Consider the following 27,749-nt stretch of genomic DNA (forward strand, 5'->3'; position numbering starts at 1 on the left):
ACGTCAGCATATCGCTGTTGGTGTGCTCGTTGCAACAGTTTGTTGCTTTTGTTACCAATTCTTATTCCCAGAAGTTCAATACGGTGCTTTCACATACCACCTTCTCTCTTAACCCTGAGAACTTCAACTTCACGTTCACATTTTGCTTAAATAGGCAAAATGTAGCATTGAGATAAAGATTGGAAACTTCTAAGTGGTCAAAAGAACTCATCTTAAAGCCTCGAGACTGTTATATTTGAACAAGAAATGACCCAGTTGAGTCCATGAGGCACGCTCCTTCCCCTGCGCGGTTTCTCTCTGTCTGTACTCAGCAGAGCCGACTGCCCGAGGGGCCGTACCTGTGAGGCTGCTGACGGCAGGAGGAGGGAGTGAGGAGTGAGGAGCGGTGTCTTGGTACCACAGTACCGCTGTTGCCCATAGCACCTTGGGCTTCCAGAAATAGCGCCGTCATTCTCACGTAAATAACAGCTGTATTTGTTTATTTCCAGTCATTTTAACCAGCTGGTGAAAGGCACTTCTCCCTTACTCACCGTTTGGAAAGTGTAAAGCTAAGCTTCTAGAAAACAGGAACACGATCTGGATTAAGATGGTTGGCTAGTAATTTGTCAAGTATCTGAACGTGAGGGAGCTTTGCTAGCTCCACTAGGCAAGTTTTTAGCGCTGACAATCGGGAAAACCAGATGTAGTTAGTGTGTGGTGTTTGCAGCCTTATCTTCAAAACCTGCTGGTGCTAAAAAGGTCAACTTGAAAACAATTTCAATAACTGGCACCTATCTCAATTCCAGAAAGTGAACCCTAGGTAGCTCTGTACCCAATCTCCTTGTGATTATTTTGCAATCTGTCTGAAGTTCTCCCATGTGAATTAAAGAGTCTGGGAGTTTCTGTAGTGCCTGACTGTAAAGGTAGGTGCACTCGGATAGTGAGGTGCTTCCTTCCTTTGGGAAGGGTTGATCTGCTGCATTTACATTCAGCGTTTTCAAACTCTCTAGGTGAAGGTGAGAAGGTGGGAAGTGTTTCATTAATGGAATTAAGTGACTGCAGGCTGCTGGAAGTGCTGAACCTCAGGAGCCAAAAAAGAGAGATACTTGCAAAACTCAAACCTTTCAGTAGGAAGAGTCACTGGCACGAGGGCAGGATTGAAGGGGAGCACTTCTCTAGGGTTCTGTCAGCAGTTGGGTATTCCAAGCTGCACCTGTCTATGTTGTATTACAGAGCTGTGCATTTAAGTTTTGCTTACTTCCCATGCTTAAGGCTGTTTAATCTAAAGCAGGTGGTGTTTTGTTGGAGTATTTTTGTTCTCCACTGTTGTATCTTAGCTGCTAAAACCTAAAACCCTTTTGTCACTCCCTTTCCAGCTAAGCCTCCAGAAGCAGGAACTCCTTTGCTGTCACCTGTGGTTCCTTCTGTAGGCTAGTTGCATGATCTCTGAAGTGTGTGTCTGTCTCATTGGGTATTGTTTCATGGCAATTTTTGGGTTTATTAAGGGAATGAAGAGTTATAGAGGATGGCAAGGAATTTGCCATATTGCCTTTGGTAGTTGGTTTGGTTTTGTGTGTTTTGAAAGAGTTTTCACTACTGCCTAGCAAAACATTTTTCTGTTCAAATCCTTTGTTATACTTTGTTTGCCTGTTAAGTTTTTAGAGCTTGCTTTTAATAGTCCAAGACATAAGATTCATGGTATTGGGGTGGAGTGGGGAGAGCAATTCTTGTGTTAGCAGCGTTTCTGCTGCTGTGAACCAAAGTACCATATCATGTCAGGCATGTCTTTGTATTGTGGGGGTGATTGGGAATTATTTACTTAAAAGTGCAGTAATTGGAGTCTGCATGTTTCCTGTTAGCTGCTGAACTCTGGGGCTTTTACAGATGGTGTTAGAAGCACCACAGTAACAGGTTAGGCCATGAAGATGGGAGAGTGCAGGCTGCCATGAGCTCTAGCGTTCTGTGCAGTTTCAAACATTGCCATTGTTCAGCTGTGTGCACTTTGTCACATCTTGCTGTGTATGTGTGGTCTGTGGGGTTTTGTTTGGTGGGTTTTTTTTTGTTTGTTTTGTTTGGTTCCCATTATCTAACTTTTTGTTTCCCCCCCTTAAATGTTTCGGTGACTCTCCAGAACCAACGAAACGTATGCTTTCCTTCCAAGGGTTAGCGGAGTTGGCTCATCGTGAGTATCAGGCAGGAGACTTTGAAGCAGCAGAGAGACACTGCATGCAGCTCTGGAGACAAGAGCCTGATAACACCGGTGTGCTGCTGTTGTTATCCTCCATCCATTTCCAGTGTCGCAGACTGGACAGGTAGGAGACTGGAGGTGTCCTCAGAGCTTTCTTTGCAGTTTATGCCTCTAACGGTGCTGAGCATATTTGACAAAAGTTCTGCTTTAACATGGCTTTTTTTAAGTGCTAAATGCAAATGCCAGCTGACTCCATGACAGCAGTAAAGACTGGTCAACACCAATGTTCTTTTAGAATGTAGTTGAGTAAAAGAAATCCCAAGTGGAATCAGTAGCTCTACACTGAGCAGCAGCCCTTGCTGTCATTCTCATGTTACACTGTACACAGTAATACTGGAGTGCCAGCCACGCTTGTGTGCGCTGTGGGTATCTACTTCTGTAAACAAAGGCAGTGTGGAGGTTTGTCAGGTGGTTGGTTGGGTTTTTTCCCAAGCTTCAAGGATGACTGTTTGCTGTGAAGTGGCATGATCAGTTCTGGATTTCTGTCATCTGAAAGTGGGCTGCATTCTTTCTGATTCCCTGTTCCCAATCTTGCCTTCTGTGCCTCAAGCATTTTGAGCTTCACCTGCTCTAGCTGTAGATCTGCATGTGCTGCTGAAGGCATTAAGAACTTCTGATTGCTATTCATTTTATGTAGATTTCTGAATGAATTAGTAGTAATGGTTCAGACATGGGAAAACAAAATGAGGGAGGATACTGTGGGCACATCCCCACAGGATATGACAGAATTTTACATCTATATGTCAGTTGTTTCCTGAGTGGAACATTGCTTAAAGCATGCACATGCTAGAAGAGGCTTCAAAGGACTTCTGTTGTGTGTTGAGTTCAGGCTTGGTGGGGTGATTTGAACCCTACTGATTATGAATGAGTTGTCTGTCTTCAGTAGAATCTAAAATAGGAACAGGTGAGGTGATAATTTAAGCCAGAAGAAACTAAACATACAAGTTAAGTCTCGATTTCTTGGACGGATGTTCAGCTCACTTAAGCATGCACATGGAGTAACTGGGTAAACAGGCAGACACTCAGCTTCCAGGGTGGGGTCAGGGTTTGGGTGGCTGTTTTTTGGGGGGGATCTTTTTTGCTGACTTACCTAACTTTCTGCAGGTCTGCACACTTCAGCACTTTGGCAATTAAACAGAACCCCCTGCTGGCCGAAGCCTACTCAAATCTAGGCAATGTGTACAAGGAACGTGGACAGCTTCAAGAAGCGATTGAGCATTACAGACACGCACTGCGCCTCAAACCAGACTTCATTGATGGATATATTAATTTGGCTGCTGCACTGGTAGCTGCAGGTGATATGGAAGGAGCAGTACAGGCATATGTGTCTGCCCTTCAGTACAACCCTGTAAGTAACACTTTCCATTTTATAGAACTCCATACTTTGCTACTGTCCCAGGACACAAACGGTTTCAGAGAATTGAGCTAGTGATAACTCTTCCTTCTAATCTGTACAGCAAAAAGTTAATGATCTTCTTAATGTAATGGTTTAGTGCAAGGTCATTAAGGATCTTTGGAAGTCACAGTGTTTTTGCTGCAGTACAGTAAGATCTGCTTGTTGTTTGAGATAACAGAAAAACAAGGAACTTTAGTTTGAGATTTGGTTTGGTTTTGACCAACATCAGAAGTTTTCATACTTAGATATGGGTGACTTAAGGCAGTAGTACTACAGTGAGAGAATCACTGCTCAGGCTTGACTGTGAGATCTGTAAATTGACTCTTGGAAAACAGATAAGGTATTTGGATTTTTGGTTGTAACTGTTCCAAATTGACATTTTAATAAACAGTCTATCAGATGCCTGTTTCTTTTGCATCCTATTCAGCTACTTTCTCTAGTACTGCTCATCATAATAAAGATGCCTTCTTGCTGTTTGGTCATCTGCTTTGTCAAAAAAAGAAGTTCAAAGGCATGGATCTGGCGTGCCTGTGTTCTTTTCCCTTTGGAAAAGCAAATACAAACCTAGTCCAGCAGGAGCTCAGAGTCTCGTTCAGCTGTGTTCTTCAGTCCCCATTCTCTGTGATCTCTACTGGTAGATAATACACTTGCAGTCTGTGCTGTGGTTACAAAAGAAAGAACAAGAACACGTGGCACAGCTGCTGAAAATGGGCAGATTGGTGGGGAAAATACAGAGTGATTCTTCTCTGTGTCTGATCTAGTTAAAAGCTGTAGCAGCAGTGGTGACGCTTAAGGATACAGGCCATGCTTAAAAAAAGAAGGTCTTCAAACACATTTGGCAAAAGAACTGAAAGCTCTTGAGAAGGGGTGTTTGGTTTTGGTTTTCATTCCTATTTCTATATAGTAGGGAATTGTATGAAACACTACTTTCTACTTCTGTATCATTGTATTATTACAGTACTAAAATCAGTAAAGGCAATGAAGTTGGTGAGCGGTCTGGAACACAAGCCCTATGAGGAAAGACTGAGGGAGCTGGGGTTGCTTAGCCTGGAGAAGAGGAGACTCAGGGGTGACCTTATCACTCTCTACAACTACCTGAAGGGAGGTTGTAGACAGGCGGATGATGGTCTCTTCTCCCAGGCAGCCAGTACCAGAACAAGAGGACACAGTCTCAGGCTGTGCCAGGGGAGGTTTAGGTTGGATGTTAGGAAGAAGTTCTACACAGAGAGAGTGATTGCCCATTGGAATGGGCTGCCCAAGGAGGTGGTGGAGTCGCCGTCATTGGAGGTGTTCAGGAGGGGACTTGATGGGGTGCTTGGTGCCATGGGTTAGTTGTTTAGGTGGGTTGGATTGGTTGATGGGTTGGACTCGATGATCTTGAAGGTCTCTTCCAACCTGGTTTGGTTTATTCGAAAGTTATTCTAAATAAAGTATGGTTCTGCACTGAATGTGATGTTAGGTCAAGAAAAATAATGTGATGTAACTACTAAGAGTTTAAAATGAGCTGTAGAGGAGTGGGACATTCTAAGTTCTCTGTTGAAGGCCTTTGGGGTGTCTGAAGTTGTGAAGCTGATAGTGTGACTTCCATTTTTCAGGACTTGTACTGTGTTCGTAGTGACCTGGGGAACCTGCTCAAAGCCCTGGGTCGCTTGGAAGAAGCCAAGGTAGGTGTCGGGTAGCATACATGTAAACGTCAGTGTTTTGAAAAGTTGAACTTTGCACCAAGTCTTCAGATCTGCGTTGACCTACAGACAGTCTGAGAAACTGCTGAAAACTGAAGGCACTGACACACCCCAGAGTAGTTGCAGGGCGAGATGTGGCATGTCCATGTTTAAAAGTTGGTTTTAAGTCAAGAAACGGGACCTTACCAAGCCTTCCTGCTGAACTAGACTATCTGATACCATTCTGACGTATCGGGCAGGGGCTCCATCATCCTCTTATCTGGAAATAAGTAAAAGTCCTTCAAACCTGAGGCTTGCCTGCTGGTGCCAAGCAGAGAGCCTGTGGTTAGCTCGAGATCCCTGTACGATGCAGGTGCTATTGAAAATGCTGCTCTTCTAAAGTCCTTTGTGGCTTGTAAGTGGAGAAGAAACTTATCCAAATGTTATCTTGTAATATTGGCTTTTAAAGATTTTTATTCTTTTAACTTTTCCCTTCCCTCCATAGTGGAAGAAAGGCTAGTAAATGATCAATAGCTGCAGTGTGCAAACCCCCCCAATTATCTGTTCTTCATGTCTTCCCTTTCCCCTCCCCCAAAATAAAGACATCAGGAGGACAAAGCTGGTTTGTTTGGGAAATGAACTGATCGAAAGAAAACTTGCTGTAGTGGAAAGGTGGCTTCTAGCAGTCTTGTGTTTCCTAAACTGAGAATTCAAACACCAAGATGAGATTAAACTTCTTGGCATGTTAAAACTCGGATTGTACAAAGAAATCGTCTTGTTACAAGCCACCTTACGCGTCCGCGCTGCAGGGGTGAGGAGTGTGGAGCAGTCAAACCCCCTGGGCTCCGCGTCTGTCGCTCCAAGCCCCACGCGCATGCTAACCAGTGGAGTGTACGAGCAGCGTAGCTGTCTGTTTGGCTGCAGCACCATTCGGGGAGGGGCAGTGGGAGCGCAGCTTCAAAGTTCATTGTTGTTTGGATTTCTCTTCACAACTTGGATGTGCATACCATCCTAGGGCAGCCTGATTGATTCGGTCAGATCCAGGTTGAAAACAATTCGCAGTATCGTTCAGATTTTGACGTCTTTTGAGACATTTGGTTCTCAGCCTACCAAGCGGACAGCTAACATGAACTGCACTTCACTGCAGCTTTAGTGTGACTGGTATAGGCCAAGCCACTGCGCCTGCCTTAGGTTGCTGACTTCTTTGTTTCAGAGCTCTGGAGACACCTAGTTTGAAAGTGTTATTCCGTTTTGTGAGATCTTAATAAACGAGGAAAAACCATCCTGAGTAAATTGCAACGTGTTTCTTTGGTCATCAGTCCATTTGAAAGATCAAGCCAGCAGATTCCTTACTGTTTGAACTAAAATTTAATTTCTTTGTAGATATTTCAGAGCCTTTCTTCCAAAAAAAAAAATCCAAAAGCCCCTGCTGTATGCAATTGCCCTGATTAACCCTCTCCCTTCTGCATGTCTCCCTTGTTACAGACAGATTGTCCTCATGCCTATGTGTTAAGACATATCCAAAAAAATGCAATTGCTTTGTTGAACTCTTACTAATGATCTTGTTTTATTTTCTCTCTTGTTTTTGGTTTTTTCACCACTGATATTGTATTTAGAAGGTTTCAGGTGGGTGAAACCTCCTATTCCATGCGTAAGGTGCCTCGCTGAAGGGAGCTCGAGGCCTGGATCTAGGGCAGACACACACCTCCTCCTCCTCTTCCAGCAAGGAACGCACCGAAAAGTCACATGATGAGAAATATGGTAACGGGTTTGTAACTGCCACAGCAAAACCATTTGCCTCCATGCCTGAATCTTCTGTCTTGTGGCTTCAGAAACAGCTTAAAGTATTTAATTACGAGCAAGTAATGTAAGAATGTTTTATACTAGTAGCCACAATTCTTTCAAAAGAAATAAAAGTAAAAGTAAATTAATATTTAAAAAAAAAAAAGATAAAAAAAAAAAGATATAATTGGAGATAGTTAAATAGTAAAAGCTTCTAACTCTTCTGGTTGTTCATTTTTTTCCTTTTTTCTTCTTTGTTTGGATTGCAGCGTTCTGCTCTTCTGATGATGCGCTGTGATCCTGCAGTAGCGCAAAGGCTGCGCAGCGGTAACGCGCGTTGCGTGCGAAAAACAGCCCTCGTGAACGGTCGGCTAGACGATTAATCTCTGATTGGGGGACTGCCCAAGCTCCAGGCCACTGCGGCCTTTTGGATGGAATCGGGTTGCGAGACATTTCCAGTCCAGACATCAAATTGAACGTGCAAATTTCTCTGTGGGCCTGTCTGGTAGATTAATGATTCTGGCTGGCCGTTCACTGGACCTAGGGTGGATCAGGACGTAGCAAAGCAGTTGGCAGCGATAGCGTGGCGCCGTGCTCGTTAGGATGCGCAGCGACTTCTTGCGCTTGCATTACAGGGACCTAAACCTTCGTGCAATCCTGTCATTTGAGGTTTGGGAGCTGCAGATAACTGAAGGTGCTGGAGGGAAACAAAAGGTGGGATCAGGTGTGTCACCTGGCTTGAAAAGGACAGTTCCAACCCAAGAGCGGTTTCATGTCCTCCTGTAGTTTTCCCTTTTTAGAAGTAATTTCTCTCTGCTTTTCAACATTTCACAGTTAACAATCTCCTTTTGCAGCAAAGCTGCTCCTCCCCAGTAATAGTCTGGCTTTCCTGCACTTCAAGGGGGTGTGGTGAGGTGAGGTGGTGCCCAAAGCCGTGTTGACTGGTGACCAGCGTAACTGAACAATGGTGGGCTTGCACCTGGGTTTTGGTTTGCGCTGGCGCAGGATCAACAACAGTTTGCAGCGCATTAGTTTTGGCGCAAGCTAGCCTATACTGCAGGGTCACTTTTGGCTGGTTAGAGAAGGCATACTAACAATTGTTTTTTCTCATTTTTTTTTTCTTTTTACAAATATTCCCCTTCCCTTGTATCTCTCTTCTTTAACTGTCCCAAGGCCTGTTACTTAAAAGCAATTGAGACTCAACCAAACTTTGCAGTGGCTTGGAGTAATCTTGGCTGTGTTTTCAATGCCCAAGGAGAAATTTGGCTTGCAATTCATCACTTTGAAAAGGTAACTAAGCCAGTCATAGTGTCATAGTATCAGTCAGGGTTGGAAGGGACCACAAGGATTGTCTAGTTCCAACCCCCCTGCCATGGGCAGGGACACTCCACACTAGATCAGCCTGGCCAGAGCCTCATCCAGCCTGGGCTTAAACACCTCCAGGGATGGGGCCTCGACCACCTTCCTGGACAACCCATTCCAAGGCTTTAATGTATGTGCAGTCCTCTGCTTACAGCTGATGGAAATGTTTTGATCAGCAGAGACTTTCTTGTGATCCTGTTAGTTAGCATTCTATGTTTCATAGTTTCATAGTTTCATTCAGGGTTGGAAGGGACCACAAGGATCATCTAGTTCCAACCCCCCTGCCATGGGCAGGGACACCCCACACTACATCAGCCTGGCCACAGCCTCATCCAGCCTGCTCTTAAACACCCCCAGGGACGGGGCCTCGACCACCTCCCTGGACAACGCATTCCAGGGTCTCACCACTCTCATGGTGAAGAACCTCCTCCTCACATCCAGCCTGAATCTCCCCACCTCCAGCTTCATTCCATTCCCCCTAGTCCTAGCACTACCTGAGATCCTGAGCAGTCCTTCCCCAGCCTTTCTGTAGGCCCCTTTCAGATACTGGAAGGCGACAATTAGGTCACCTCGGAGCCTTCTCTTCTGCAGACTGAACAGCCCCAACTCCTTCAGTCTGTCCTCATAGGAGAGGTGCTCCAGCCCTCTGACCATCCTTGTGGCCCTTCTCTGGACACCTTCCAGCACCTCCACATCCCTCTTGTAATAGGGGCTCCAGAACTGGACACAGTACTCCAGGTGGGGTCTCACCAGGGCTGAGTAGAGGGGGAGGATCACCTCTCTCGACCTGCTGGCCACACTTCTCCTGCTGCAGCCCAGGATCTGATTGGCTTTGCGGGCTGCAAGTGCACACTGAGAGCTCATGTTGAGCTTTTTGTCCACCAGCACCCCCAAGTCTCTCTCCTCAGGGCTACTTTCCAGCCAGTCCCTGCCCAGCCTGGATTTGTGCCTGGGATTGCCTCGACCCAGATGCAGGACCCTGCACTTGCTCTTATTGAACTCCATGAGGTTTGCCTGTGCCCACCTCTCCAGCCTGTCAAGGTCCCTCTGGATGGCCTCCCTTCCCTCCAGCCTGTCTGCTGCACCACACAGCTTGGTGTCATCAGCAAACTTGCTGAGGGTGCACTCAATGCCAATGTTAATTGTGTTTTAGCTTTCTGATCTCTGCCTGCCTGTATGCCACTAGAGAGATGTTTAGAATTGCCCTAGGGACTTCACACACCTGTTAAATACAAGGAAGTTCATTAGGTTGTGTTTCAGAGTTCTGTTCTGGAATTACTATTTTTTTTTATCAGATTTGATGGGATTAATGATTTTTATGTTTCATGTGAGAGGGGGAGGCAACTTTCTGCTTAAAATAATTGTTCATTGTGATTTTGTTTCAGGTATTACTGTCCTTTGAGTAACTGAGGAGAACAATTTTAAGTGATGTACTAATTCTTCTCCAGGATTATTTTTCACCACTGTTGTTTCAGACTTCTCTAGATTGGTGTCATTAACTAATTGTTTGATACCTTCTAGTTTGTATCTAGCTAGCATTTGAATTCAGTTTATACTCATTTCTCAAGTTTTTGAAGTGACCTGACATGGGATTTAAGATGTGGTGGACAGTTTGAGTTAAGATTTACAAAAATAACTGCTCATGATTCTGTTTGGCTTTGTCTCTCATTAGTGGTAGATTATAAAGTATCCAATCCAAGTGCTGGGTTCTGCACATTGGCCACAGCAACCCCATGCAGTGCTGCAGGCTGGGGTCAGAGTGGCTGAGAGCAGCCAGGCAGAGAGGGACCTGGGGGTTCTGGTTGATGGTAGGCTGAACATGAGCCAGCAGTGTGCCCAGGCGGCCAGCAGGGGCAATGGCGTCCTGGCCTGCATCAGGAGCAGTGTGGCCAGCAGGAGCAGGGAGGTCATTCTGCCCCTGTACACTGCACTGGTTAGGCCACACCTCGAGTCCTGTGTCCAGTTCTGGGCTCCTCAGTTTAGGAAGGAGGTTGACTTGCTGGAAGGTGTCCAGAGAAGGGCGACAAAGTTGGTGAGGGGTTTGGAACACAGCCCTGTGAGGAGAGGCTGAGGGAGCTGGGGTTGCTTAGCCTAGAGAAGAGGAGCCTCTCAGGGGAGACCTTCTTGCTCTCTGCAACTCCCTGAAGGGAGTTTGTAGCCAGGTGGGGGTTGGTCTCTTCTCCCAGGCAGCCAGCACCAGAACAAGAGGACACAGTCTGAAGCTGTGCCAGGGGAGGTTTAGGCTGGATGTTAGGAGGAAGTTTTACACAGAGAGAGTGATTGCCCTTTGGAATGGGCTGCCCGGGGAGGTGGTGGAGTCACCATCACTGGAGGTGTTCAGGAGGAGACTGGATAGGGTGCTTGGTGCCATGGGTTAGTTGTTTAGGTGGTGTTGGTTGATAGGTTGGATGTGATCTTGAAGGTCTCTTCCGACCTGGTTCATTCTATTCCCATTGTATTCCCATTCCTATTCTATTCCTATTTTAATTTGGAAATAACAGTTTCTATGGGAAAGATTGAAAGAGTGTGGCCTGACTCATTTGTAGCTTATTACTGCACCTTCACCAACCTTACTGGTTCTTAAGGTTCTTTGTTTTAATAGTTTTGAAGGGAGTGAGAATGTTTTCTTTTAGTTAAATAGTGACTGAAGTAAAGAAAGCCCCAAATAGGTTTCACAGAGAATGTTTTTTGTTAATGCTCAAAACTGTTACTTACAAAATATTTTCAGGCTGTAACACTTGACCCAAATTTTTTGGATGCTTACATCAATCTGGGAAATGTCCTGAAGGAGGCAAGGATATTTGACAGGTAAGCAGATCAGTACTGTCACTGTCTGTGTCCTGGCAGATGTATTAAGTGTGCATACTGTTGTGTTGCTCTGGAAGGCTGGTTTGAATGCATCAGTCATGCGTAGAGTGCTACAGGAGCATAGAAGAGAGAGCTCGGTGTTGGACGATGCAGTTTGCAGGGTAAAGCATGAGATGTGTGTTGGGTTAGGATTAAGACATGCAGTACTGTGATACTGTTTATATTGTTGCAATTGGATATGAAACTGGGAAAAAATGGAGCAAAGTTCTCGTGCTTATCCTAATGATGAAGGAGGTTTAAGAAAATGAGTGAAAGCTTCTCTTTTTCTCTAGACTTACAGCACTGGGTGGGAGGAAAACATGGCTGTTTTACTAAGTATTTCTTGAAGTCTGGTAGTCACTACAGAATTCTGCATGGCTTTAAAATAATCCAGATAAAAATACTTCATCCCTTGCCTGGGCTTTCAATTCAGACAGTGCGCTCTCTCAGTGTTCTCAGGAACATCTTACAGGACAGACACCTCTGTGTGTTAACACATGTCCCTCAAAGTCTGTTTTTTCACATGGGATCTTTTTGATGAGCAAGGTAAATGTAATTGCTGCCTTGTGGGTGATCATTTGCTTTCTTTGTCTTGTTACAGAGCTGTAGCAGCTTACCTACGAGCCTTGAGTTTGAGCCCCAATCACGCAGTTGTGCACGGCAACCTTGCCTGTGTCTACTACGAGCAAGGACTGATAGACCTAGCAATAGACACCTACAGGAGGGCGATTGAGCTGCAGCCCCACTTCCCAGATGCCTACTGTAACTTGGCCAACGCCTTGAAGGAGAAAGGCAGTGTAAGGAGTGCTTTCCTTCTGAACATTTTTAAAAGGACACTGAAAGGTTATTTTAGCAGGTGATGCCAGCTTTATGAAGATGGGATGTTAGTCTCAGTCAGGAGGAAGAGTAATTTAGGGGCTCTGCTTAACATAATGCAGTGTAGTGATTTATACACGTTGCTGTTGGAAGAAATAGTCCCATGTTAACAATATTCCTCTTTTCCAAGGTGGTAGAAGCAGAAGAATGCTACAATACAGCTCTTCGACTTTGTCCCACTCATGCAGACTCACTCAACAACCTAGCAAACATCAAACGGGAGCAGGGGAACATCGAGGAAGCTGTCCGCCTCTACCGGAAGGCTCTCGAGGTATGGTTGGCTGTGGAGAAGGAGAGCTGGGGAGTTAGTGTTGGGAGTGTGCTCTGTGCCAGGGAAGTTTTTTTCCTCTTGGGGTGTTAATGCAGAAGCATCTACTCGGAGAGTTGAGTCGTGTTAAAAGAAGAGTAGCAAACGCACCGGTGGCTCTCTGATGCAGTCTACTTGGGGCATTTGAGAGACACATTCTGCTTTGTTTCAGGTGTTCCCCGAGTTCGCTGCTGCCCATTCCAATTTAGCAAGCGTTCTGCAGCAGCAAGGGAAGTTACAGGAAGCTCTGATGCATTACAAGGAGGCTATCAGGTAAATGAACATGTTCTGTAACAGTCCCAGCGTTTTGTAACAGGAGGCTGGCCTACACTTGTTCAGAAACTTGACAAAGTGTATATTAGTTCAGATAGCTGCTTTTGCAAGCCAGATCTGATATGGTTTCTCATTGGAGGAGCAGCTTTTCTCACTAATGTTACCTGTATTTCTCAGAATCAGCCCCACATTTGCAGATGCTTATTCCAATATGGGCAATACTCTGAAGGAGATGCAGGACGTTCAAGGAGCTCTGCAGTGCTATACCCGTGCCATTCAGATAAACCCAGCTTTTGCTGATGCACACAGCAACCTGGCCTCTATTCACAAGGTAGCACATGCAAATAGCTCACTTGGGAGTGTGGTGGGGCACCGTGAGTACTTGCCCTGAGTGTATTTTTATCTGCTGACACACTTCTGTGTCTTTGCAGGATTCAGGGAATATACCAGAAGCCATTGCCTCTTACCGCACTGCTCTGAAACTGAAACCTGATTTCCCAGATGCCTACTGCAACTTGGCCCACTGTTTGCAGGTGAGCAGGATGAGGCTTTGAGAGGACTTTAAGAGTTAGAAATCAGCTTGATCACCTCAGCTGATCACTAATTTAAATGTAAGGAGCAGGCTTACAGCTTGAATTGAAAGATAAGGTTATACAGTTGTCAGCAGGAATTACTGAAGGTCTCACTTCCATTTTTTGGAAGAAGCTGTCTCGGTCCGGAGACACAGTTCTTCTAAATATTCCTGTGTTGTGAAATTAGAGGCACAAAGGAGGCCAAAATATCAACAGCTAGGCTATTTATTACATAAACAAAGTGGAAATAAGAAGGGGAGAGGGAGAAAATGGAGAGGGAGAGAGAGAGGAGAGAGAGAAGAGGAAAGGAATTATATTACCACATCCCTCACCCTCCCCCCAAGACAGTTTGAGTCTGTGGAGGAAAGGTGCTGCAGGAGATGTTGGGTTGGTACAGGAACGGTGCTGAGTCTCTGGCTGGAGAAGAGTTGTGGTCCTCTGGGCAGCCTGGGTCTGTAGAGCAGCATTGTCCTGGGCTTTCCCTTCTCAGCGGCATGGTCGAGCAGCATTGTCCCGGGCTTTCCCTTCTCAGCGGCATGCTCCGTCTCCTGTGTTTTCCTTCATCTCCGTTTTTCTCCCAGGTAGCCAGTAGTGGCTCCAGTCTTTTATACAGTTTTTAGTCCTTAGGTATGTGTCCAAGTAATGTCCCTCAGGAATTCCAGGGGCAGGAAATAATCCTTAGGTAAACATCCAGGTATCGTTCCCCCGGAGATCTTTCTGTGCATTTCTGTGTGTTTGGGCAAGAGATCTGGATGGGGGTTGGAGGGGGGCCCTCTGCCTCCTTGGCCTCCATCCAGACAAACCCCCACACTCATTACACATCAGGAAACAGGTGGTGCACCCTTCCCAGGGTACTTGATGGGTGGAGATTATCTTGCCCTAAAGGCATGATGGCTGGGTCCTTGGGTCCATTGTTGTAGTCCCGTGTTATGCAACCACAAGCTGATTTGCATCCAGGATTGGTAGACAGGATTCTTTGCACCTTCCTTCCCGTGGCTCTGCTCAACACATATCAGCAATTGTGGGCAAGCAGCAAGTGATTTTATCTTTGTTGACTCACACCAAGAGAGACAAACTTTTAGTCTCTCACAGAGGCCTTGCTCCACCTGTGAAATGTCTGATCCAGATCAAAGGAGGCTGCTGACCTAATCCTTGTTTAATTTTATTTTTTCCAGATTGTCTGTGACTGGACAGACTATGATGAAAGAATGAAGAAGCTGGTTAGCATTGTAGCTGATCAACTGGAGAAAAACAGACTGCCTTCTGTTCACCCACATCATAGCATGCTCTATCCCCTTACTCACAGTTTTAGGAAGGCTATTGCAGAGAGGCATGGAAATCTCTGTTTGGACAAGGTGGGACAATTATGGTTGAAGGGGTTTGTGGTTTTGCCTATGCCTACTGGGAAATCTGATAGTCAGTAGTTATTGTTAGGCTCTGTAAAGTTTGTGAGTCTGCTCTGCAGGCAGATAGGACATTGCTAGGTAAATAACACTGAATGCACACTGAGTACGGCATGGGATTTAACACATCCAAGTGCTGCACATTGGCCACAACAACCCCATGCAGTGCTACAGGCTGGGGTCAGAGTGGCTGGAGAGCAGCCAGGCAGAGAGGGACCTGGGGGTACTGGTCGATGGTAGGCTGAACATGAGCCTGCAGTGTGCCCAGGCAGCCAAGAAGGCCAATGGCATCCTGGCCTGCATCAGGAAGAGTGTGGCCAGCAGGAGCAGGGAGGTCATTCTGCCCCTGTACACTGCACTGGTTAGGCCACACCTCGAGTACTGTGTCCAGTTCTGGGCCCCTCAGTTTAGGAAGGAGGTTGACTTGCTGGAATGAGTCCAGAGAAGAGCAACAAAGTTGGTGAGGGGCTTGGAACACAAGCCCTATGAGGAGAGGCTGAGGGAGCTGGGGTTGCTCAGCCTGGAGAAGAGGAGACTCAGGGGTGACCTTATCACTCTCTACAACTACCTGAAGGGAGGTTGTAGACAGGTGGATGATGGTCTCTTCTCCCAGGCACCCAGTACCAGAACAAGAGGACACAGTCTCAAGCTGTGCCAGGGGAGGTTCAGGTTGGATGTTAGGAAGAAGTTCCATACAGAAAGAGTGATTGCGCTATGGAATGGGCTGCCCGGGGAGGTGGTGGAGTCGCTGTCATTGAAGGTGTTCAGGAGGAGACTTGATGGGGTGCTTGGTGCCATGGGTTAGCTGTTTGGGTGGGTTGGATTGGTTGATGGGTTGGACACGATGATCTTGAAGGTCTCTTCCAACCTGGTTTGGTTTATTCTAATAAAGGTTTATTCTAATACATGCAGGGGGCATTCTGGAAAACCAGTAAATTCCTCTTTCATGACAGTAAAAGAGCTCTAGGCAGCTGTGTGATAGTGTTTCCCAAAATTGGATCCTTTCCAGCATCTGTAGTGCTTGGAACCTGACCTTGCCACTAGTGAACCCCTTGCTAATGAGCAGGCTCTGTGTTTGATTTGTTCTGGGGTTTACTAATGCCCTTGCTGTAGTGGAGGTGTCAGCAGGCATGACACATTGCAGGAGGAAGTATTGGAGTATTCATTTTGATTCTCTGTTGGAGTGCTTTGTTTACAGTAGGATAGATCCTTCAAAAGTAGCTTCCCTTGCTGTGGTTACTGAGCAGCATGAGGTGCTCTGCAGTCACAGCTGGCTGTGTTTTCTTGGCAGATCAATGTTCTTCACAAGCCACCCTATGAGCATCCCAAGGATTTGAAGGCCAGTGAAGGTCGACTTCGTATTGGCTATGTGAGCTCTGATTTTGGAAACCATCCAACCTCACACCTAATGCAGTCAATCCCAGGCATGCATAACCCAGAAAAGTTTGAGGTAAACACACAAGTAGCATTTGAAGAGCTTTTGGGAGGGTGCTTTTTGGCTTGGTCCAGGCGGAGAAACCAGGGAGCGGCAAACTTTTGGGTTTAGGCTCTTTGGTTTGGTTGGGTTTTGGTTTTCATGAATTCATTAGCAGCCTTTTAAAAATGCTTTGGAGAGTTCTCCAGCACTGAGTCATTTTTGTTTTCACTATGAAGTGTTACTTGGAAGGTAGGTGAATTGGATACCTGTCCTCATAATTACTGTGGGTAGGATTTGTGGCTGATGGAAACCTCTTTTTTTAAGCTTCAGCTGCTGTGGTTTTAGATGTTTCAGCATCAAGCCATCACTACCTGGTGACATCTGATTTACAGAAAGGGACCTCTGTTCTGTTCTGCTGCTGTTGTTTTCACATGTGCTTTTCTCTGGATACCTTATCACAAAAAAGAACTTCAGATTGGTCTGGCTGCTGCTTTTTCACACTAACTCATGGCAGAGTGAGCATGTACAGTGTAGCAGTACTGAAGACAGTCAGCTCTGTTGATTAGGGCTGTCACAGTAGGGGACAGAGGCTGTAAACAGCACAGACTGTTACATGGCTTGCCCTGAAATTGCCTAGCTTTCCAACTCCTGATTTCTGAGATAGGAGAGCTTGCATATCTTTGTAAAGGATTTTATGTCTTCCCTTCCTGGAAAAAAGTGCTTTATTAATCTTTGTCTTCTGTTCTGTTTGGTTTGGGTGGGTTTTTCCCCCTGCCACCTTGCTTCTTCCTGGTCACAAAGTCTTTGTAGTCTCTGATCCTTGTAGTAAATCTGCGTGCTTGAGTTGTTAACAGAAGTGTGACTGTGAAGCAGAACAGTGCTCTGAGTACAGTGTGGAGAGAGTGCACCATTTAACCTTGAATCAGCTCAAGACAGGGGCAGGCTTCCTTGTTCTGGATTTGGAAAGCTCTTCTGAGCTTAACTAAGTTACACTACTGAACCCATGCTTTTGTCCTGCAGGGTAATAAATTCTCTGCATATTGGTTCTGTGTGCTAGGTTAGCCACAGATGTCTGTTCCATAACCTGTCAACTTTGAGTTTCTCAGCTACATTTGCAGTTTCTTAATTGGAAGGAGCTAGTCACTGTTGTAAAGAGTCTAAGAAGCTTCCCCAGGTTTGACTGTGCAACCCAAGGTATAATTCTGAATCTCACTAGTTACCAATTCAGAGGGTTTATTTTTAGTTCTTCCTCAACTGCTAAACTCCACCCAAATAAATATGTATGAAGCTAGGTGGTGTTCTGCCCATGTCATCTGAAATTGCAGTAGCATATGTTTTATAGCAGAAGTTGTTGCAGGTACTAAATGTTTGGTGCCCCATCTTGCAGGTATTCTGCTATGCCCTGAGTCCTGATGATGGTACCAACTTCCGTGTGAAAGTGATGGCTGAAGCAAATCACTTTGTGGACTTATCTCAGGTGAGCTTTATTTTGGTGCAGTGACCTCTGAGCAAACTTAAAAGGAGACAGAGATCAGCCTCTTGTTGTTTGAGGGGTTTAGTTGTGATGATTTCTTGATTTAGGATGATGTTAGTCATGAAAATTATGGGGTTTGGTGGAGGCACCATCATTGGAAGGTGTTCAGGAGGAGACTTGATGGGGTGCTTGGTGCCATGGGTTAGTTGTTTAGGTGGTGGTGGATTGGTCGATGGGTTGGATGAGATGATCTTGAAGGTCTCTTCCAACCTGGTTTATTCTGTGTATTCTATATTTGTGTTGGGCCTTACCTGTGTGAGCCTTTCTTGCAGGGAAGCTGCTCTGCAGTTGGCCTGACCCATGCCAGTGGTCGATCTTTGTGCACAGGATTGTAGCAAAGTGGGGGTTGGTCTCTTCTCCCAAGTAACAGGCAGTGGGACACAAGGAAATGGCCTCAAGTAGTGCCAGGGAAGGTTTGTTGTGGCTATTAGGAAAAATGTCTTCACTAAAAGGGTTGTATCATAGTATCAGTCAGGGTTGGAAGGGACCACAAGGATCATCTAGTTCCAACCCCCCTGCCATGGGCAGGGACACCCCACACTAGATCAGCCTGGCCGCAGCCTCATCCAGCCTGGGCTTAAACACCTCCAGGGACAGGGCCCCAACCACCTCCCTGGACAACCCATTCCAGGGCTTCACCACTCTCATGGGGAAGAACTTCCTCCTCCCCTCCAGCCTCAATCTCCCCACCTCCAGCTTCATTCCATTCCCCCTAGTCCTATCACTCCCTGAGATCCTGAGCAGTCCCTCCCCAGCCTTCTTGCAGCCCCCTTCAGATCCTGGAAGGCCACAATGAGGTCACCTTGGAGCCTTCTCTTCTGCAGACTGAACAGCCCCAACTCCTTCAGCCTGTCCTCACAGGAGAGGTGCTCCAGCCCTCTGATCATCCTCCTGGCTCTTCTCTGGACACCTTCCAGCACCTCCACATCCCTCTTGCAATAGGGGCTCCAGAACTGGACACAGTACTCCAGGTGGGGTCTCAGCAGAGCTGAGCAGAGGGGGAGGATCACCTCCCTTGACCTGCTGGCCACACTTCTCCTGATGCAGCCCAGGATCTGATTGGCTTTGTGGGCTGCAAGTGCACACTGAGAGCTCTTGTTGAGCTTCTCCTCCCCCAGCACCCCCAAGTCTCTCTCCTCAGGGCTGCTTTCCAGCCAGTCCCTGCCTAGCCTGGATTTGTGCCTGGGATTGCCTCGACCCAGCTGCAGGACCCTGCCCTTGGTCTTGTTGAACCTCATGAGGTTGGCTTGTGCCCACCTCTCCAGCCTGTCCAGGTCCCTCTGGATGGCCTCCCTTCCCTCCAGCCTGTCTGCTGCACCACACAGCTTGGTGTCATCAGCAAACTTGCTGAGGGTGCACTCAATGCCACTGTCCATGTCCCCCACAAAGATGTTGAACAAGCCTGGTCCCAGGACTGATCCCTGAGGGACTCCGCTTGTCCCTGGCCTCCACTGGGACATGGGCCCATGGACAGCCACTCTTTGGGTGCAGCCATCAAGCCAGTTCCTTATCCATCTAGTGGTCACCCATCACACCCATGTGTCACCAGCCTGGAGACCAGGATGTGGTGCGGGGCAGTGTCGAAGGCTGTGCTCAGGCCCAGGCAAACAACAGCAGCTGCTCTCCCCTCAGCTGTTGATGTTGTCACCTGTTCAGAGAAGGCCACCAGGTTGGTCAGGCAGGATTTGCCCTTGGTGAAGCCATGCTGACTGTTCCCAATCACCTCTTCACTATTCTTCTGAGCCAGTAGTGCCTCCAGGAGGATCTGCTCCATCATCTTTCCGGGCACAGAGGTGAGACTGCCTGGCCTGGAGTTCCCTGGTTCCTTCTTCTTTCTCTTTTTGAAAATGGGGTGATGTTTCCCCTTCTCCAGTCTGTGGGGACTGCCCCAGCCTGCCAGGACTTTTGGAATATAATAGAGAGGGGTTTAGCAACTGCTAAGGTTGTGAGGTACTGGAAGAGGCTGCCCAGGAAAGTGATGGAGTCACTCTCTGAAGGCATTTAAATGACACACGTGGTGCTGAGGGGCATGCTTTAGTTGAGCTTGATGATCTTCAAGGTCTCTTCCAATCAGAATGATTTCATGATTTCAAAAAAGTGATAGTAGCAATTCTGAAAACTGTTCCGTTAGGCCTGGCAGTAATAGTCCTATGTCAAAGGCAGGGATGAGTCTAGGTGCCACAACTGCAGATACATTTAAGCTTTGTTTACTCCAGCAAAGCAGAACACAAACTTAGAGAGGCAAAATCCTCCTTTCAGTCACTGTCAGAAGGCTGTTTTGGGAACATTTCCAGGCAGTTTTGGCTGAGCGGTGGTGTTTTGAAGTTCCATGTGAAAGCTGATGGGATTTCAGTATCCACAGAAGGAGCTGTTATGCTATTTCAAGGTAACAGGGATAGTACGTTAATAATGGAACTGGGCTGGCAGCTGGGCAGTCCCAGATTAGGTGACAGGTAAAACTTGCATGTTTTGTGTTGTTCAGAGCCTGCCCTCATAAGTAAAAATCCTAAGCTGATGCCAGCAGAATGCCTCTGAGATGGATTTTGCAAAGCTGATCTTCTAAAAGGTTCTTTCAGGATAGTGAGCTTCAATTACACTTGTGGGAGGCCATCCATCCATCCATCTCCTGCTTTTGCAGCTGTGCATTTAGAATGCCCTAAGCCATACATAGTAGAAGAGGGCAGATAGCTGCTGAGTGCAACAACAGCTGTGTGGGAGACATTCTTTCCTTTGCCCAGATTTGATAGAATGAATTTTCTGACTTTGTAATTCTTGAGGCAGCAAACTTGTATCTTTGGGTGGCAGTACAAACCTTGAGAGATTTGTACAAGAGGGGCAAACAGGTAGAAACAGTGTGCTGTGATTTACTGCATTAGCAGTGAGACTTAGATGGGAAGGAGGTGGTTGTCTGCTTGGAGGGGAAACTGCCTATGTGCATGTGTTTACCCTGCTATGAAGTGTGAACCAGACTTCCCTTTCTTACAGAAGTGATGGACTTCCATGGTGCAGGTTAATTGGAGAGTGGTAGCTGTGAAGTGTTAATTGGCTTGCTCTCAATCTTAGTTTGAAGTAATTTCTCTGTACTCCTATGTTAGTCTAGGAGTCCACTGTGTGCCTTACAGGAGCTGTTGTCATTGATTAGCCTCACAGGAGTGATGGTGGTGGGGCTGTTACGGTTTGTGTAGCCTCAGTTTCTAGCCTTTGGAGCTTTTTTTGTTTTACTGCTACTGAACTTGATGTGTATGAAATATTTCCTTGTAACTAGTTGTCAGTAATGACATCAGTAATTAGCTCTAGGAGGAGTGTAGCACTGTTGCAAATGGTTTAGCTTTCAGCATTACTCAAGAGGAGACACGTTGTAATTTGCAGGACACTGCTGTTCTTGAAAGTCATTGTAATGCCTCATGTGTTCAGGCCTGCAGTGGGCAGTAGTGTCCTCCCTACTCTAGTCATGAGGTCTGTGATGACAGGTTGGACTCCATGACCTTTGAGGTCTCTTCCAGCCTTAGTGATACTGAATACTGAATGTGAAGGTCTGCTCTTTAAATTTGATTTAGCCAGGAGCTGAAGCGGTTTCAGTGTTGGCTGAAGTTTCTTCTGTGGGCTTAGTGATACCTTCCTGTGTGAAGTGCTGAACTTGGCAGTGCTAGGTACTGCTTTGGCACATTCAAATCAGAGGAGTAACCTCGAGGTACCACAGTTACAGTCTTTGTCAGCAGCTGCTTCAGCCCTGTCTGCCAAACACGTTTGTCCTGGCTTCAGCAGAGGTTCTAATCACTGAGTGATACTGACTTAAACCTCTGTAAACCCAGCAGCAGTCATGTGACTGAGCCTCACCTGAATTAAATTATGCATTTGTGTATGGGTACACTGTTGACTAACCACAGTTAGTAGTAGAAGACTGGAAAAGCCCAACTCCCCTTTGCTCTCTGTGTTTGTTTGCTGTTCAGATACCGTGCAATGGCAAAGCAGCAGACCGCATCCATCAGGACGGGATACACATCCTCATTAACATGAATGGGTACACCAAAGGAGCCCGGAATGAATTGTTTGCCCTGAGGCCAGCACCCCTCCAGGTAACTAAGAGGCTACTGTACCTCCAAAAAACCACTGGTGAATGTGGAGAGTTTCTTTTGCTCTTCTGGTGGAGTGGAAGAAACATTGGAGTTTCACGATGATCAGTTAGCAAGAGATGTGCTGGGGCTTAGTGCATGTGACACACAGGATCCTTCTGTCCAGCAGTGCTGAGCTTTTGTGCTTTATGGGCAGTGTCTGTCCTGCAAGACAACTCCTTAATTCTCTGAGGCTCCTGAACACCTCTGCTGTCTTGTATTGGTGAAATAAAGGGTGTTTGAAGCAGTTGGGGAAATGAGTTATTCTGGTTTAAGTTCTTGAAGCTTGGTGAAACTTTGTTAAAGGAAGTTAGAACTAATGCCAGAGTTGTGTTTTTGACTGAATTTTGGCAGTGCCTATGGAACAAGAATTGGAGAGGCCCAAATCAGACTGGCTGCAGAAGTCTCAGCTAAGAAAAGCTGTCATCACTGATGGCTGTAACTGCACGTAGTTAGATACTTTGGCTTTTGCTTGAGGGATCGATTTGTAAGCATCCTTGAACCTGGTCAGCAGTGAATGCTTGGGGTTAGATAAAAACCAAGAAGGAACTCCAATCTGTAGATGTAAAATGTAGCTGATGTCTAACTTCCTTCATTTTTGCAGTGTACTTGAGACTGGAGCCTTGCTTTCTTGTTTTTCAGGCCATGTGGCTAGGGTATCCTGGAACCAGTGGGGCGTTGTTCATGGATTATATCATCACAGATAAAGAAACTTCCCCAGTTGAGGTGGCTGAGCAGTATTCAGAGAAATTAGCTTACATGCCAAACACTTTCTTTATTGGAGACCATGCAAACATGTTCCCCCATCTGAAGGTATGTGGGAGGCTAGAGCAAGAGAAGGAGGTGTTCTGTGAAGTGGCACTGAGTGTAGCCAGGGATCTTGTAACTGTTATAAAACTCTTTTTTTCCCAACAGAAAAAAGCAGTCATTGATTTCAAGTCCAATGGACATATTTATGATAACAGAATTGTTCTGAATGGCATTGACTTGAAGGCTTTCCTTGACAGCCTCCCTGATGTCAAGATCGTTAAGGTGAGAGCTGCTCCTTGGCGTGCAGGGTCCCGGGGCCTGCAGCCTGTGCCCTGTCTGACGCTGTGATTTACTGCAGATGAAGTGCCCTGATGCCTGTGAGAACGCAGATGGTAACGCTGCTCTCAGCATGCCAGTCATCCCCATGAACACCATTGCTGAAGCTGTCATTGAGATGATCAATCGTGGGCAAATCCAGATAACAATCAATGGCTTCAACATCAGTAATGGATTAGCAACTACTCAGGTGAGGCACTTCAAGATGCCGTTTGTTGTTGTTGATGCATGTTTGAATATGACAAGGAGGAAGAGCTCCAAGCAGATGTCTGCCTTCTGTTGTGCTGGGTTACTTAGCTCTCATTCTGAAGCAGACTTGCAGATGTCTTACAAACCACAGACACTGGAAGATAACCTTTCCCTATCAAGAGGTTTCTGAAGTCCAAAGAAATTCAATCTTGCTGCATGAAGATGAAACTTGGTTGTTCAGAATTGCACTGGTTAGGCCACACCTTGAGTCCTGTGTCCAGTTCTGGGCTTCTCAGTTTAGGAAAGATGTTGAATTACTGGAACATGTCCAGAGAAGGGCAACAAGGCTGGGGAGAGGCCTTGAGCACAGTCCTGTGAGGAGAGGCTGAGGGAGCTGGGGTTGCTTAGCCTGGAGAAGAGGAGGCTCAGGGGAGACCTTCTTGCTCTCTACAACTCCCTGAAAGGAGGTTGTAGCCAGGTGGGGGTTGGTCTCTTCTCCCAGGCAACCAGCATCAGAGCATGGGGACACAGTCTCAAGCTGTGCCAGGGTAAGTTTAGGCTGGAGGTGAGGAGAAAGTTCTTCCCAGAGAGAGTTGTTAGGCATTGGAATGTGCTGCCCAGAGAGGTGGTGGAGTTACTATTCCTGGAGGTGTTCAAGAGGGGATTGGATGTGGCACTTGGTGCCATGGTCTAGTCCTGAGGTCTGGGGTGACAGGTTGGACTTGATGATCTTTGAGGTCTCTTCCAACCTTGGTGATACTGTGAAATGAGTTGATTTCAAGGAGTCCACATGTAGCACCTCTTCATGTGATTTTTCTTCCCCATTATTCCAGTTACTTGGAAGTTGAGGGAGACCTACAACCACACATCAGCTCAGCTCTTGTTACGGTTGTGAGCAGACAGCTTTGTGTAATAAAACCAAAACTGTGCTCACAGTAATTGAAGGTGTTAATAAATGTTGCAGTGTGCCTCAGGGTGGTTCTGCAGGGCCTTTTCTTGGTTGCTGCAGTTTCAGTGTTACAGGAGCTGCTTTTTTCCTCCCCTTTAGATTAACAACAAGGCAGCAACTGGTGAAGAAGTCCCACGAACTATAATTGTTACTACACGTTCCCAGTATGGCTTACCAGAGGATGCTGTTGTGTACTGTAACTTTAATCAGCTGTATAAGATTGATCCCTCCACTCTGCAGATGTGGGCTAATGTGAGTATCTGTGTGCCATGTGCAGGATAAGGTCAGACTTCTGGCACATAAGTGAATCTTGGCAGAAACTTCAAGCAAGTTGAAACTGTGCCTGTTCTTGAGAGAAACGCTGAGCCTGAGCTGTGTGAAATCCTTTGCAGTGCTTCTGTTGCAGGACTTGGTGTTAACAGAAGTTTTTAGATTGATTTCAAATCAAATCTTTGTCTCTAGCCAGTGAAAAGTCACATCTTGGACAGCTTAAATACGCTGATGTCTTCCCTAGGCTGCACAATGAAGTCGTAACTGGCCTTGGGGATTGATAGAGCTGAGCTCTGAATGTCTGCATCAAGGACCAGTGTATAGTTTATTGCTGGTTGTCATGTGGTGGGGGGTAGTTCTTGTTAATATTCCATAGTGTGGGCCCATGAATGAGATGCTAAGATTCTGGAGATGGGCTCTCAACTTCTGCTCTGTGAAGTGCTGCTCCGAGCTGCTGCCTCTTTCAGAGGGCTTACATAGGCAGTCCTAGTTACTCCACTCAAAATGGTGATCTGTTTTCCTGCTCTGTCTCTTAGAAGGTGGAAGTATTGAATGATTATGCTTTCTGCTTCACTTGGGTATGTGGTAATTTTTGGGTAGGAGCAGGAAGTGTTTCTGACAGAACTTTGTATTTGCTTCCTTTATTGGTAATAGATCCTAAAAAGAGTTCCCAACAGCGTGCTGTGGCTGCTGCGCTTCCCAGCTGTGGGAGAACCCAATATTCAGCAGTATGCTCAAAACCTGGGGCTTGCCCAAAACAGAATCATCTTTTCTCCTGTTGCCCCCAAAGAAGAACATGTGAGGAGAGGGCAGTTGGCTGACGTTTGTCTAGACACTCCGCTTTGCAATGGGCACACAACTGGGATGGATGTTCTCTGGGCTGGGACTCCAATGGTCACTATGCCAGGTAATGCAGTGGGGAACCTACACAGAACAGATGGGTGTGAATACCATTATTACTGCTTACTAACAAACAGCAAGCCCAACAAACCTTGTCTTCTGTAGAGGGGGAAGGGAATTGTATGATTCTGCCATGTGTCACCTTACTCCTGCTCTCAATTCATCTCTCTACAGGCGAGACCCTTGCCTCGCGAGTTGCTGCCTCACAGCTCACTTGCCTGGGTTGTCTTGAGCTCATTGCAAAAAGCAGGCAGGAGTATGAGGATATTGCTGTGAAACTGGGAACTGACCTGGAATAGTAAGCAAACTTTCACTGTGTAACGTGGTAACATAGTGTAATGGGTTGGGGCAGACCCCCTCCCCACCACGGGCAGAACGACTCAAACGGATTGCAAAAGTGATGGAAAGTTTAAATAGAGAGCAGTGAGTGCGTGCAGAGAGCTAGGAATGCAGTGACAAGAGAGACCAAAACAGTCCCAGAGAGATCCCATCCCCACCTGAGGGTGCACCCAAAACCCTCCAGGGCTCCTCCTTCCCCCCCACTGCTAGGCTAGTCTCAGCTGGCCAGATCTGAGACTGCCCATCCCCCCGTGGCCTTGGGCCTAGCCAGGCCCATGGCCGGGAGATCTCTCCCCCAGTTACTGGTTGGCAGAGAGGAAAGGAAAGAGGAAGTGCCAGACCCCGCCGTGAAACTTAGAGTGGTACAAGGGATCATGGTAGGAAATAACCTAATTTCCTGTGTCCACCCACTGGGCTGGACTTCTGGACACAGGAAACACCCCTGTAGCAGAGGGCACCCAGCCCAAACTGCGACACATAGAGAACAGAGAACATCAGGTGCTGTGTTTAGATGCAGTGCTGAGACTCGCAGTAGTTTTGATCTTGCAGATGCTCCAGTATCTAAAACAGCTGGGCAGCCCTTGGCAGGAGGTTTGTCTTGCAGTTAGCTGATCTGCTTCTGCAGCAAACTTGTCAGTGCTCCCACCTGAGGAGCAGTGATACCTGTTCTGCAGAAACTGGCCATGCGCAGGCTCTTACCTGCTGAAGTGCAACATAGTTGACCGTTTGTTGTTTTTAAATTGAAGGTTAAGCACTTTGTGACTTACTGCAAGTTGAAATCATGCTGTAAAAAGCTACTGCAGCACAGACAGTGCAACAAGTTATTCATGTCCTAGTTGTTCTGAGTTGAGGTGGTCGTGCTGGTCTGCATCAGAAGCAATGAGGGGATGAAAGAGCACTGTGAATTGGGTGGAAGGTGAAGGAGGAGATGTTTTCGAAGCAGTTGTACTGGCAGTTGGGCATTTGCCGGAGTGGATTTTTTTGGAAGCACACTGTGTTAGGAAGTGTTTGGAGCCTCCTTCTGACTGATGTAACTCTCTTTGCAGCCTGAAAAAAATCCGTGGCAAAGTCTGGAAGCAGAGAATATCCAGTCCTCTCTTCAACACCAAACAGTACACGATGGACCTGGAGCGGCTGTACCTGCAGATGTGGGAGCACTATGCTGCCGGCAACAAGCCTGACCACATGATTAAGCCGGTAGAGGCCAGCGAGTCTGCATGAAGCGGGACTGGCTGTGCCCACCACGCTGAGCCCTCCAGCAACTGAGCCTCTCAGACACTTTTGCAGAGAAGAGCTGAAAACTGTGCATTTCTACTTAATTTGCCTGGTACTGTGGCTGAAGTAACACGATGGTGATTTTTAAGCACAGCCAGACGTATTTCTTGCATGATAGGGAAAGACTCAGTAGAGCCTGGGGATCCTTCTGTTCCATGAGGAATTTGAATGGGATTGAGCCATGTACATGCCAGCCTGTGTGTGTGACTGACAATAGTGGTTGCTGGGGGAAGTTTGAACTGCCCAACCAATTAGGACTTCATGAATTGATTTAATCTTCCCACGAATCTCTCCTTTGACGTGGCTTGGGAGCCCGGAGCATTTTAACCTTGGATGTGGGGTCCTGCTGTTGGTATGTGTGTGGTTGTCCCACGACGAGATTTCCAGCTAGCCAGTGTTGCTCCCTACATGAATTTCTGAACTGTGGACTGAAAGGGCATATTTGCTGGTGTAGTCTTTTTTTATAGGTTTTATAAACCACTCGAGCCTATATCAGCCTTTTAATGTTTGACCTCTGTTTTGGAGCTCTCTGTAACATGTTGGTTTAGATGAGGATCTTGGGTTGTTTTTTGTTTTTTAAGCTTCTCCAGTAACTCAGCTGATTGGTTTCATGATGGCAGCTCCTGTTCTGTTGGGGTGGGGGTGGGGGGAGAGAAAAAAAATTTGTCTTTGATTTGAAATTAATCCCACAGGTGTTTGATGGAAACACAAACTGGTGCCAAATTCAGATCTTTAGGGAATGATTGTCCATTATGTATAGAGGGCACAGTCCTAGGTACTGCAGCAAAGACTTTAAACAAAATAAAGCTTTGGTTTGACAGTTGGATTTGTTTGGTGTTTCCTGCTGCCCTTGTGTTGCTGTCACAGTGTTCTCAGCTGCTGGCCTCTCCCTCTTCCTTCATGTTAATTTGTATTAAGTGTTGCTGTTTATTTCAGCAGAGATAATCCCAGGTAAGTGTAAATCTGGTACAT

At 46.5% G+C, this 27,749-nt stretch overlaps 1 protein-coding gene across 2 annotated transcripts in view; it reads left to right on the forward strand.

Moving 5' to 3' along the window:
* The window catches only part of OGT (O-linked N-acetylglucosamine (GlcNAc) transferase), a 29,269-nt gene extending 1,666 nt beyond the window's left edge, over positions 1 to 27,603 (forward strand). Inside the window, exons 2-22 of one of the 2 annotated variants that reach the window (XM_068163629.1) lie at positions 2,111 to 2,291; positions 3,332 to 3,575; positions 5,219 to 5,287; positions 8,240 to 8,356; positions 11,157 to 11,236; positions 11,877 to 12,072; positions 12,282 to 12,422; positions 12,631 to 12,731; positions 12,909 to 13,062; positions 13,163 to 13,264; positions 14,479 to 14,658; positions 15,998 to 16,156; positions 17,511 to 17,600; positions 21,608 to 21,733; positions 22,412 to 22,582; positions 22,685 to 22,801; positions 22,878 to 23,045; positions 24,093 to 24,245; positions 24,918 to 25,170; positions 25,338 to 25,461; positions 26,549 to 27,603. In XM_068163629.1, coding sequence (XP_068019730.1) covers positions 2,111 to 2,291; positions 3,332 to 3,575; positions 5,219 to 5,287; positions 8,240 to 8,356; positions 11,157 to 11,236; positions 11,877 to 12,072; positions 12,282 to 12,422; positions 12,631 to 12,731; positions 12,909 to 13,062; positions 13,163 to 13,264; positions 14,479 to 14,658; positions 15,998 to 16,156; positions 17,511 to 17,600; positions 21,608 to 21,733; positions 22,412 to 22,582; positions 22,685 to 22,801; positions 22,878 to 23,045; positions 24,093 to 24,245; positions 24,918 to 25,170; positions 25,338 to 25,461; positions 26,549 to 26,723 — 3,101 coding nt within the window. In that variant the 3' untranslated portion in view covers positions 26,724 to 27,603. The remainder of the gene's footprint in view (positions 1 to 2,110; positions 2,292 to 3,331; positions 3,576 to 5,218; positions 5,288 to 8,239; positions 8,357 to 11,156; positions 11,237 to 11,876; positions 12,073 to 12,281; positions 12,423 to 12,630; positions 12,732 to 12,908; positions 13,063 to 13,162; positions 13,265 to 14,478; positions 14,659 to 15,997; positions 16,157 to 17,510; positions 17,601 to 21,607; positions 21,734 to 22,411; positions 22,583 to 22,684; positions 22,802 to 22,877; positions 23,046 to 24,092; positions 24,246 to 24,917; positions 25,171 to 25,337; positions 25,462 to 26,548) is intronic. The other variant, XM_068163631.1, reaches the window with a different exon arrangement.
* Positions 27,604 to 27,749: the final 146 nt, after the last annotated feature.

Source organism: Melanerpes formicivorus, unplaced genomic scaffold, assembly GCF_026170545.1.
Source record: "Melanerpes formicivorus ecotype bairdi unplaced genomic scaffold, bMelFor1.0.p_v2 SCAF_73, whole genome shotgun sequence".
Classification (NCBI taxonomy): Eukaryota; Metazoa; Chordata; class Aves; order Piciformes; family Picidae; genus Melanerpes; species Melanerpes formicivorus.